Source organism: Notothenia coriiceps, unplaced genomic scaffold, assembly GCF_000735185.1.
Source record: "Notothenia coriiceps isolate Sejong01 unplaced genomic scaffold, NC01 NC01_scaffold00037939, whole genome shotgun sequence".
Taxonomy (NCBI): Eukaryota; Metazoa; Chordata; class Actinopteri; order Perciformes; family Nototheniidae; genus Notothenia; species Notothenia coriiceps.
In genome coordinates, this window is record NW_011370640.1 from 347,203 (window position 1) to 359,939 (window position 12,737).

Here is a 12,737-nt window from a genome sequence, read left to right on the forward strand (position 1 = left end):
GGTATTCAACTAAAGTTCAACGAGGTCCAGTTAGAGAAAATATCCCCATGCAAAGGTACGGAGCTTCAAAATGTCTAAGTTGCTTTCTGAATTAGTGTGATACATGGGCGTCACAGCCATTATATGAGACAAGTCCCCCTCTCTTTTTCAAAAGATTAGTTTAGACCCCCCCACTTCTACCATGTGGAAAGTCCGTGCATCGGTCTATCCACTCGCCGCTCTCGTAGTACCCCTCACTGCAGTGCGCAATACCTCGACGCCCCTCCTTCTCAACCTTTGAGGCACGTGACGTCCCGACTCCCGTGTTGTGTACTTACCCAGTCACAAAAGTAACATATTATATTCTTATATTATTAATATATATATAATTCTGATGTCTGTACTTTTGTGACTGGGTAAGTACACAACACGGGAGTCGGGACGTCACGTGCNGAGAGGACTCTTTAAAGAAGAGACACTACATACTGATATACATCTGAACATCAGCAGGAGAGGACTCTTTAAAGTAGAGACACTATGATATACACCTGAACATCAGCAGGAGAGGACTCTTTAAAGTAGAGACACTATGATATACACCTGGACATCAGCAGGAGAGGACTCTTTAAAGACACTGAATACTGATATACACCTGAACATCAGCAGGAGAGGACTCTTTAAAGTAGAGACACTACATACTGATATACACCTGAACACCAGCAGGAGAGGACTCTTTAAAGTAGAGACACTACATACTGATATGAACCTGAGAATGAGCATAATAGGTCCCGACATAGGGAAAACTATGTTGGGACTTATTCTTTTGCACAATCATACCTGTGAACACAGAGGGATGGGGGCTGTTCAGGACGATGAGTTTGGTCACCATCTCTGGGTATTGGATGGCAAACAGCCAGGCTATTGTCCCGCCCCAGTCGTGCCCAACGAGGCAACATCTGTTGTATCCTTGGAAGAAAAGAAAAGGAGCATTAGTCTGTTGTTGTTCCTAATAAAGGATGTTTGTGCTGCTTGTTAAGGCATGTCATAGCCACAAAATCAATACTGTTCTCACTTTCTTATTGCTGGGATCCTCCCTCAGAGGACATTTACACCCATCTAATGAATGTTATTCATGCTGACAGCCAAATGCAGATCAAGGTCAGGGCATCCATCTGAGGGATGCTGATCACATTACTGTTCTAAAGTCATCCTCTTACCTTTGCTGGCACAATTTACAACCACTGTTATGAATCACACCGAACCTCATCTCAACATTAATATCACATGCACTTCAAAAGTCTGGGGGCCACTTTACAGAGGGCCATGCAGTGTTTGCTGTGAGCAAAGAAAAGGACAATGTTACTTGCCATTGGTGGTTAAAGGGCAAGCCTCTGATTTGTGTGGCCCCATTAGCTGGCTGTGAATGTGGAACTGTAATGTGGACCATTTGGGCTCTAACTGCCGCTGTAAAAAGGCTCTGTAGTCCAATCACGTGTCAGAGTACGGCAGTTATCTTATGATCAATGCAGGCCTCCCACTTCCACTCAAATGAGCATTGAGTGAATCCTTTGCACAGCAATATGCATTAGCTCTTTAAAGCCTGTTAAGAAATGACTGTGACGGTTAGAACAATGTAAGTAGGAATGTGCAGGAGAATATTAGTGAGAGAGGGTTCCTCTGGGCTGGACTTTTACTTGGTTAAAGATCAAATCGACTTGCACCATTTAAAGCTGTTCAACTTAATATTGTAATATTACCAATGGAACAGCAGACAGTGTGTATTGAAATGTAATGTGTTGCCCGTAGGATGAACCATTGGAGATGTATCCATACAGCATTTTAGCATCTTTCAGTTCAATGTTTTGGTTTTAGAAACAAAATCAACCCCATTTCTAGATGTATTTATTTATAGAATAACCAGTGTAAGACATAACATTGTAATTTAATAAAACACCACTAAACTCCATACAAATGTTGAAAAAATGCTATTCAATTAAAAGACAAATAAAAAAATGTAGGTTTTGAGTTGGTTCTTAAACATATGAATGTTCTCTGCCGCCCTCAGGTCTTCTGGGGGGCTGTAATAAGAAGAAGACGTCTCACTGTGGGTCCTTGTTTTCACTTTAGGTACAGTATATCATTAAAGGCAGTACCAGAAGACCTCAGGGTTATAGAGGGTTCAAAGCAAGTCTGATAAATAGGAGGGCAAGAACATTAAGAGCTCTATAAACCAAAACATATATTTACACGTTTACTTGTAATTAGCACCAAGAATACACACTAAAATAGGAGCTGGCAAGCGTCAATGCTAAGACCGGTTATTTCATACAGTAGGTAAGCAGTGCTTATTATCCTGTGAAATGCTGGCCGATTGAAGAGTGAAAGTGTCACCTTGGCAGAAAACCATTGGCTGTTGCCTGGTGTGTGCAGACAGCCTCAGGCTAGCTCCCTGCTAGTGTTAGCATGCAGTCAGCAGGCTGTTGGCTCGGTATCTGCACACTGTCCCATGTTCAGTAAGAATGAGTCACAGGAAGTTTATCATGCCATGCTGCAGGCCTGAAGGCTGTCCACAGCCTAACACTGATAAACAAGTTTATTTTAGACTGGAGACGCTGTCTAAACAAGAGTTCTGTTCACATTACAGACACACGGTTCTCCTCTCACCTAGGTACTCCACGATGTCCTTGACGTCGGTGACCAGGCTGTCGAAGCTGTAGCTGTCAGAGGAAAGCGGCAGGTCGGACTCCCCGTAGCCCCGCATGTCCACGGCCACCACGCGGAACTCACTCTTAAACTCACGCAGCTGGTAACGCCAGGAGAACCTGAGGCACACAAACAACATGCACAAATTCACTTTTTCCTTAATTTCTTTGATTTACTTTCATAATTGATGAGACAGAGCTCAATTGTTTTATTTCACAACAGCTTCCTTTTAAAAGGGCTGCTCCAACATGTTGGAATTGCCCGGATCATAGCATTGTGGAACTTGCAAGAGACTTTGTATTGAAAAAACGTCACAGCAGAAGTCAAGATATCCGGAAGTTTAGGCCCTACTTTTGCATTAGGCACTAGCTGCCCAAAACACCTTAACATCAATTTAACATGTCACTGAAGTATGAATGAACATCAAATCAGTTGTGTCTTTTGTCTTCTCTTTAATGTTTTCTTAACATGTTCACTTAATTCTTAAAGGTGTCTTGCTCTTCAACTGAAGGAATCCCTTGAAGTTACTTACACCATTGAACAAAAGATCTTAGCAACTAAAGTAAGGAAGAATAACCTCTGACTCTATCTCAACTGCCACAAGGAAGAGTTTGTGTAGATAAAAGATGAGAATGAATGGATCCCAAAAGAGTGGATGATGATCTTAACGATGAGAAATTGATATTACACTGATATTTGACCGGGAGTAAATCATGATTTGTGGGACCGTTTAGAGTTGGATCGTTGTCCTCTCCACAGCTGTGCCTCCAGAGGTTATTTAGCGATCTTTTTTGTGCAATCTTCTCCCTCCTTTATGTTAATCTGTTGGCTGTTATTTGCGGGTCAATGTGCTCTTTTTTACGGGAACATAATATATATTTTTTAACTATCTGGCTCCTCAGTTCTTATAATGCAATTCAACAGTGTCTTATACCTCTTTGCGGTGCTACAAAACTGACCTTACATGTACAGTTATTAACACTGTATTTACTCTTTTCCACATGGATAACCCTGCAAAGTCAGGAAAGCGCCTCTTTAAACTTGCACAGTGCAAATGCTCATTTGAAACACAAACTAACCTCACAAACTTTTTAAAGCTAGCACTGAGCTTTCTCTCCAGCGAGCGAAGGTCACTTCAGTATACAATAATTGAAGATCTTGTCTCCTAGAGGTTCCTCATAAGAACTGAAATCCTCCTCCTCCAGTGAGATTCTGATGAGTCAGTATGAGATCCCACCACTGAACTCTCAGATCTCAGAATATAGATGAGGTTTAGAGCAAATAAAGCATTCCTCTGACACACATTACATGCTACTTGTTAGATGCTTTTATCCAAAGCGACATACATACATTCAGTACTCTGGGCAATCCCCACATGAGCAATTTGGGGTCATAGGTCAAGTGCCGTGCCCAGGGACACAACAACATGCTGACTGCAGTGGGACTCGAACTTGCTACCCCCTGATTCCAAGTCGAGCACACTATCCACTGAGCCATAGCCTCCCACACATGCTACTCTTCTCATTTCTGAGAGCGCTAAAGAGTTCTCTCCATCCGTGTCACTGAGCACAGTTCATCCTTCCTGTGAAGTAAACGGGGAGTGAAGCAGAAAGAGCTCGCCTCTTGCGTTAGTGAATCCCCGTCCTGTCAGCAGCTTAGATAGTATGTTAGAGATATGGACGGCTTATAGCTTGTGACACCCTCTTTGGCCCCAATCCAGGAGCGCTGCTCAGCACCACTTTTTCATTTCATATCAGGAGGAGGAGATCTTGAATGCTTTGGACCCTTTTCCCCCGACGGCAAATGGTGTCTGTGATTGAGGACTCCTCGTGCATTGTGTGGAATTGTCTCTGCAGCCCCGGAGGAAGAGCGCAGAGATTTAATAGCTTTAATGGTATAAAGCCAAAGAATGCTCATTCTCAGGGGAAATGTGAGAGCGGTGACAGAGGGAACACACACAAACATGGTACAGTGGTGGCTGTACTTTGCTGTTTACTGAAGTGCAGCTGCTATATTCCCCCAAACCCTGATTTCCATTTGACCTACCAGAACTCAGGGAATCCGTGTAAGAACAGCATGAGTGGCTTTCCACGCTCTCCAGCAGCCACAAAGTGGAACCTCAGGCCCGACTCCTGGTGAAGAGAGGACAGGCTTTTATCCACAGCCACTCAGAGACACAGCATAACTACTCAGAAGACTTTAAGGAGAGTGGCTGCTTGTGGCTGGTTTGTCAAAATAACACCAAAGATGTGTTAAGTAGGCTACATTTAGTCAACAAGCTTTCCTATTAGGAGTTTGAAGGTACTTTAATACATATGTTTTACATTTTCTGTTAATTTGTTCTTCTTCTTATACTGTATATGACAAGTTTATTAGATATGATGCACTGTAATAGCTGCAATTTTTAAGTAAAATCCTGTATTTAAAATCTTAAATTCTGTTAATGAATTTAAGCATACTCCAGAAAACCAAGGCTACTTTAAATGTAAACATAAACAAGTACTTAATTTGCAGCCAATGGGCTCTCTAGTTGTTACATTAGAGTAGAATATTACATTTGTATAACATGCATGCTTTTAACTGTTGTAGCTGGCTGCAATGAAGCTTATTTATTATTCTCATACTGATCTATAAACTTGGCAGTCCCTAAACATGCCTTGTATTTAATGTATTCACAGCTCTTATGAAGTCAACAAGTAATGAAGTTAGGAAAAGTCAAGTGGATGGAGGTTGAGAATTGCATACAAATAAAACACTGTAGTACAAGTGCCTCAAATGGCACAATGCCTGGGTAAATGTTACTTTCCATGACTGAAAGGCATGCCTTGGTATTTAATGACATAATGTTGAACAACAAGGTTGTTGGGAGCTGGCAGGCAGCCTCTGCTTGTGGAGCCGAGAGGAGCTGTCCCTTCAGCACCACCTGAGACCAGAGCAGCGGAACCACGTCTAAAAGACCAACAGTGGTGATCTGCTCTGAGATCAGGCCTGTGTGCACGACGCGACACGCAGGCAAGGTGTTGTAACATTTAACACCATCGTATAGCATGCAGGACACACACACAACACACCCACACACAACACACCCACCCACCCACACACACCCACACACACACACACACACACACACACACACACACACACACACACACACACACACACACACACACACACACACACACACACACACACACACACACACACACACGTTTTACCTTGATCCGAACATAGCAGTGGGTTCCCAAGGACGTGTCATTCAGACAAGCCGGGGGAGTCTCACGGACCCCCCATTGGAAGGTGGCAGTCGGCCTCAGGATGATGTTCCAGCAAAGTTTCAGCAGGGCTACGATGGTGCAAAGCGCACAATAACCGTATATCAGCGACCAGTAGCCCAAAACTCTGATTCGCAGCGAGAGACTCATCAGAAATAACAGCAAGTACTGGAGCACTCTCGCCATCTTTACATTGCCGCAGGAAAATCAATCGGGATTGAGTTACCTATTGATTTGTCTCTATTAACAGCTCGCTTTCTGCTTAAACACCGCTCTGCACAATGTCGTTCCCAGCAGCGCATACGCACGACTATCTGAAGGGAGGATCCCGACACACGGCTGAATGGGACGGTGGCAACAGCATCACGTCAGATTTCACGCGTGCGTCTGACAGCAGTGGGTTGTTTCAGTAGGAGAGGAGCTGTTGCTGTTGACTATACAAGGCGAGCCCGAAATGAGGCGGTGAGCCGCTCGGTGCGGGGATCTGCGGAGATGAGAGAGGCGGGGAGAGCGGAGCATCACCGCAGAGCACCGGCCGCTGTTATGGCAACAACACTGCATGTCAAATAGCCTATAAGGCACCTGCTTTTAATACATGACATATTTTGAGTTAATTTCAATTGTCACACCCACCACTTTCAGAACAGTAAACGGCCAACAGTGGATTTAATTAGTTGGTGGCTATACTGGTGTTTTTCGGGCAGCACATTCATATTCTAATGAGCCGTGATGCGGTGCAGGTGCGCTTTTATCAGCCAGCGGGTCAATGGTTGGGAAACAAAGCTTGAGACCGAATGACACGCGGGATGAAGCAATTAACGTGTTTCAGATTAGCCTAATCCCTCACGTGACTGGATAACAGATTGAGACCATTGTCCTTTTTAGAGCTGAAATATGGAGCCCCGAAGCGGACCAGATGAGGCGTTCATGAAAAGGAAAGCTTTATTATTTCTACTGTGGCATCAATTTGTTTGATTTTAATGATCTACATCATTCAAATAAATGACAGGCAAAGATAAAGGGATTTAGCTTGACACTACCACTAGGGGGAGGGGAGGCCAAGGCCAACATTTTTTAAATGATAGGGTCTTTAATATTATTTGGAATATAAATAAATATGGAAATATTAAAGATAAATCCATCCTGCAGGAAAGAACCACAGCATTACAATCGAAAAATATTTGCCAAAGCATTATATTATTGTAAAATCAAAAAATAATTTGAAAGACATGCTATCAGTCAAATTGGTTTTGGGGGGGAAGGAATTGCACTCAAAATGCAATGGAAGGGAACAGTCTGTAACCATTGCGGTTGGAACGTACATAAAAAAAACAATACAAAGATGGATATGAAAATGATCCAAGAGGTTCTAGCTAACTTAAACAATATTAAGTGCATTATTTACATATCGATATTTGTATATACAGTTCTATTATTGCAGTTAATTGCCATAATATCGCAGCACCCCAGCTTGGTGCTGAGGGGAGACTAGCCTCAGATGAGGCGCTGTGGTCCGCTCTGCACTGCCAGTATAGTAGAAGTACTGATGAAGTGATGCGGATTGCTTAGTGAAAATAACTTTATTACTTTGATCCAAAAAAAGAAGAAATTATTTCTGTAACAAACTCTAACATATAGAACATGTCGATAATCTCCAAAAGCAGCTTTGGAACAGTGAGAACTGTATGAACAACAAAGTGCAGTGTGTGTACAGTTAACACAATATATGACATTTTCAAGTAGTACAACGAAGGAACTGAGATTATTAACTTCTATTCCACATTGGAAACATTGACAAGGACCTACCAACCTTGGGTCAAAATGTACTTTTGTGCAAGAAAATAAAGTCATGTGTGCATGTAACATCAACATATAACAGTGTTTGGTCAGGATGAAGTGAAAGATGGTGGTAAGGGTTGATCAGATGGGATCATTTAACAAACATAACTTAACAACACTGCCACTTTTCAGCAAACAAGACAATGTGACAATTGAACTACAGTATATGCATGCACAAAATAGCTTGTCATACACAACTTTCACACAAAGGAGAAAAGAACAGATAAACTTGCACAAAAGATCAGCTTAAGGTTTGTCGGTGCATCACCCCATTCCTCTCAAATCCAACAGTGCAGTGTGTCAGTGCAACATTTCAGGGGCCATTCATATTTGTTCAATGTTTTTTTTTCACAATAACTCTTCACAGCAGCTCGGGTTATTCACTGAGACGATGCTCAGTTTGGCACAGAGGGATATCTTTTTCAAGTAGTTTCTTTAGTCCAGGGCGAGCTCAAAGGAATTCATGATGTCTCGCTGCAGAGACATGTCTATACCAGACATCTATAAAGAAAAACAATCCACAGAAATGGCATTTAAATGCATAACAAATGTAATTTTTACAACACAATGACACTGAAAGAGGAATGAGGGAACTCACAGCCTCTCGCCTGCGTCGTTCTTGCTCCTTCCTGCGGGCCATCTCTCTCCTCATATCCACCGCAGACTCTGTGCTTAGAGGTTGGGTTTCTACAGGAGCCTTTTGCAGCTCAACATCCTTAGTAGCGTCTAGAGTTTGTCTAGAAACGCTCTCGGGTGATTCAGGATCCTCCCCAATAGGCTGTAGATTAGTGTCTGCTTCACAAGGGCCTGGTAAGCTAGAAGGAGAATGTCCTTGTTATTAAAAGTATAGATCTTTGACTCAACTACCAAGCTTTCTTTCAAATACTGCTTTAAAAAAAGGGTTTGGATGCTTTGCTGACAATTATGTTAGAAATGTAGTCTTGGACTCTTTCAAAGTTTGGAAAGAGTGGAAGTGGAATTATTTTTCTAGTAAAGAAAAATGTAGAGACAAATCTAATGCATTCTCTAAATACCTGCTCTTCTCAGGAGCCTCCCTCTCCTGTTTCTTCTTCAGGGCTTTTTCAAGTTCTTCCTTTTTTTGAGCAACCTTACGGAACAGTTTGAAGCTCTCCTTGGACGACTTGATAGCAGTTGTAGTTACTGACTGCCTCACCAGTTTTGCCCATGACTCAGCATTTTTCAGAACAATGTCCTGAACAAAACAAATCACCAAGTTTGGAATGTTATCATCCCATTCATCATGGCCATTATCAGTTATCACAGGAAATATGTTTCACATCCAGGTAAAGTTCCAGCACCTGCTCGCACATTGTGGAACGTTTAGTTTTAAACACATGGATAACGTTATGAATTGAAACAAAACTACTTGGTTAACCTAACATAAAAAAAGATAACAATCATAAATCAGCACGTCTTGTTACTTAAATATTTTAAATAGTTTTTTCTACAGTTGAGGGAAACAAACAATGCTAACCTTTTGGGGAATTTCTTTTTTCCCCTCTTCAGCAGATTTACTTGCTGTGTTGGTGTAAGGCACATTAATCAGCTGAGCAGGCAAATCCTCAGCGTATCTGAAATCTGCCATAATCATTTAAAAAAAGGATTACTATGTTTATTAAACATGGTGGGCTCAGAGTAAGGGTCTCCTAGTGACTTACTGGACCTGGTGTCCTCCCTGGGATGCAGCGGGCTGGCTGTCAGAGGGGACAGCACTGGGCCGGGCTGAAAGAAAAGATTCAGTTTGTAAATGAAACATCTTTACGGTCCTTAATGCTTAACAGCAGGGCCGCCAACAAAAATCTACCAAAAACCTGAAATTACAGTTACGTGCGTTAAGTTAAGTGATTTGGAAGATCCATTTGAAATAAAGGTCATTTTACATTTTAGTTAAGGTCTCCTATCATGCAAAATGCACTTCTGTATGTCTTTTATACATAAATGTGTCCCCGGTGTGTCAGGGAACTCACAAAGTGTCACAAAACAAAACCATCTCTCTTTTCCTCCGTACCCAAATCTCTAAAAACAGGGGAACAACGGAGCTGATCCAGATTTGCTGCCGATATGACGTAATATGAGAAATGTGAGCTGGCTTTACACCCACGGCCCTATCAGAAACGTCGCTATCAGAAACAATGTGTGACGTGTTTTGGATGTAATATGGTCTTTGTTCACATTAGTAAGTATCGCTAACACTCAGAGCTAACGCTGTACTGGAGAGAGTATGTGTAAAAAAATCAGGATATAAAAAAGGTACTCACCTTGTGGTAAACCCGCAAGAGAAAAAGCATTTGAACGCCATACGATTTCAGAAATAATCCTTGATGTGGTTTGGAACATTATATGGTGTTTAATCACGGCAGCATTTAGCTGAGTATCCTGGTAGAATTCTCCTGCATGAGAAGGCATAAGCTCCACCCCCCTCTTTTTTTCAAATGTTTCTTTTTTTCCAGCTACGGACTCAGAATCAGCACTTCTCTAACAGGGCTGAAATAGAGGGGTGGGGCTAGAATGGGTGATCTGTTTGGTATTTGGAGCAAACCACTTCATAGACATGTTTTTAATATATTTTTATATATCTGAGACCTATAATATGTGCCTAAAAATAGTATAATAGGAGACCTTTAATACTAATAATAATAATAAGTAGTATGTGTAACAAGATATTTTAAAAGTTTTTTTATTTTATAAATTAAGCCAGCAGTCGTTGTGAAGTGTTGTCGTATCTTTAGACGTACCTCAAATCTGGCTGCGGTCCAGTCAAGCAACACTCCTGGAGACGCCATGGGAGATAAGAGGGCAGACAAATCTGTCAAACAGAAAAGGACAGATATAAACCTAAACACATCACAACCGTGTTTTAATACCTCTCTGTGTTTATACTGACTATCACAAGAGCTACAGTCAAAGCAACTGAATGCAGGAAGAAGCAGCATGAGATTGAATTTAATAAGGAAGGGCTGCCCCCTAATAGTACACCAAACGTTGGTCAGCTAAAAAAAAGTCTTTGGCGAGAGCAATTTTCATTAGTCTATTAGTTGCATAAAGAAAATAAAAATAAACTCCATCCGGGGGCTGTGCTTTGTCGTGTCTGCAGGAAAACCCCTCACACTTCTTTCAGGAGTTGTGCCTGGTCATTGAGTCAATTATGTTGAGCAGGAAATCCTAAGTGTTGGATAATTTGTGCATGTAGAGGAAGACCCCGAGAAGGTGACATGCAAACTCTGAGGGCAAAAATGTGCCTGGCATGGTAGGAAAAAAATTATACAACATATGAGCCGAAACACAAATTCAAAGAGCAAGACACAGAGACACTTCTCTCTGACAACGTGGGAAAATATATGCTCTCTCCTCATTATATGAGAAGTCTAGGATTGGAGGAATGAAGCTGCAGTGACAAGTCAGGCGGTAGCCGAGCCTTTTAAAAATAAATATAGACCTTCATATATAATGAACCTTGGCAACATTTTAATTTTGCTACACGTGTGGTGAAACAAATCTGTTATTTTCTTGCGGTCCGTATGGGCTTAGGCTCTTTATTACACTTATGTATAATATGTTTTATACATGAACCATGATGTTGATGTATACTTATTACACTGTTTCTCAGCCCTGTAACTGAAACCATTTTGTGAAGCTAAAACACTTATTGCTTGAACTGCGGCTACTGGTCGACTAGGAACATTTTTGGTCAAGCGCAGGCCTAACATAGGGGCGGTGATTTGTTCCCTTATTTCCTCCTCACCACTACTAGAACTAAGCCACAGTAAGGGAGCCAAGTACAACTTTCCAAAATTCTGTCTCCTGATGACACTAACCATATGGGACAATTAAAAGGAGAACAGGGAGCCTGAGATGTGGAGCCATATCACTGAGTGAGGAATAAGACATTCCAATGAGAGGTATTTGCTGACAAAGCTGATCTGTGAGTACAGGGAGAGGTGTTCTAGCTGATGTGGCAGTAGGTATCAGAAGGCGCTGAGAGGGTCTCCTACTGAAGGCTGAGAAAGAACGAGAGGGTAGAGTGCACTCTCTGCCCTGTTGTTTGGTTTAAAACACTCAATTAAAATATGTTTTATCAAAAGTCAAGAATTTCAATTAAGAGGTCTTTGAGCATGAAGTCATTAATTAGCACAAACAATATTGAGCTGATGTAGAGAAGTATGTGAGATGAGCTGCAGAAAGACAAACACATAAACGCACCAACACAACGGGCTGTCCCGAATATTCGAGAAGCCCCTCAATGCAGTGCGCAATGAGCTGAATGTGGGCGGAGCTTCACAGATTCCCGGGTAGAAGTTCTCTTCCCTCCCTTCAATCTAACACCTTCCCTTCCCCCCATCCAAACCCTAACCACTCCCTACCTTTTTTCCCTAATCCTAATCTTCCTTCCTCCCTCCCAAACCCCAAAACCTCTCCTACTGTAAGAAATTAAAATCAATGTTGATATGATGTAATTTAAATTAAATACAGGGTTTTAATTTAAGGCAGTTTTATTCTGAAAAAACCGAAAGTTCACACTAACTATTAACTTAACACTTTTATTCTTAAAAATTCAACATGCGTATTTCGGTTTATTCACAGCATTCATTTTGTTATTCTACAGTATTGTTGTTTCATAGTTATTTGTTAATGTATACAACCCAATTTGTGTTCTTTGAAATTGAAAAGGATATTGCATTGTGTTTGTTACTTTCGTTGCAGTTGTATATGTCTTAAGTGTAATTTGGCTATAATATCAACGACACGTAATAGCGGTTCCGTGCCAGCTGATCTGCACCAAAGTACTCATTTCCTTATTTGTTTCCTCGCGTATCTGTCTCTCTCTCTCCACAACTCTCACATGAAATGTGTTCTTTTGATGCGGCATGCCTTATCAGTCCTTTATCAGTCTGTAATGCGTGTTTCCAGTCGAAAAAACCTTTG

The 12,737-nt window shown here is 41.6% G+C and overlaps 3 protein-coding genes across 3 annotated transcripts in view; 1 reads left to right on the forward strand and 2 right to left on the reverse strand.

Moving 5' to 3' along the window:
- LOC104967907 (epoxide hydrolase 4-like) overlaps positions 1-6,472 on the reverse strand; it is a 23,346-nt gene extending 16,874 nt beyond the window's left edge. The window contains exons 1-4 of the mRNA XM_010797446.1: positions 5,898-6,472; positions 4,729-4,814; positions 2,644-2,801; positions 746-945 (exon numbers count right to left, since the gene is read on the reverse strand). Coding sequence (XP_010795748.1) covers positions 746-945; positions 2,644-2,801; positions 4,729-4,814; positions 5,898-6,140 — 687 coding nt within the window. The 5' untranslated portion in view covers positions 6,141-6,472. The remainder of the gene's footprint in view (positions 1-745; positions 946-2,643; positions 2,802-4,728; positions 4,815-5,897) is intronic.
- Positions 1-12,737, forward strand: part of LOC104967914 (bromodomain testis-specific protein-like) — a 41,887-nt gene that overhangs the window by 25,407 nt on the left and 3,743 nt on the right. The window lies entirely within an intron of this gene.
- Positions 7,502-12,122, reverse strand: LOC104967890 (bromodomain testis-specific protein-like). Its single transcript, XM_010797426.1, has 6 exons — positions 10,550-12,122; positions 9,473-9,536; positions 9,289-9,392; positions 8,828-9,006; positions 8,392-8,608; positions 7,502-8,294 (listed from the first exon to the last, which is right to left on the reverse strand). Exons 1-6 carry the CDS (start codon positions 10,745-10,747, stop codon positions 8,229-8,231), a joined length of 828 nt encoding a protein of 275 aa, XP_010795728.1. The 5' UTR covers positions 10,748-12,122; the 3' UTR covers positions 7,502-8,228.

Excerpts from the sequence above, each read along its gene's own strand:
- LOC104967890 (XM_010797426.1), bottom strand. The coding sequence starts at position 10,747 with ATGCTGCTTCTTCCTGCATTCAGTTGCTTTGACTGTAGCTCTTGTGAT. Across the intron at positions 9,007-9,288 it reads AAAAAGAAATTCCCCAAAAG|GACATTGTTCTGAAAAATGC; the intron begins GTTAGCATTGTT and ends TGTTTTGTTCAG. Across the intron at positions 8,295-8,391 it reads AACGACGCAGGCGAGAGGCT|ATGTCTGGTATAGACATGTC; the intron begins GTGAGTTCCCTC and ends TTTTCTTTATAG.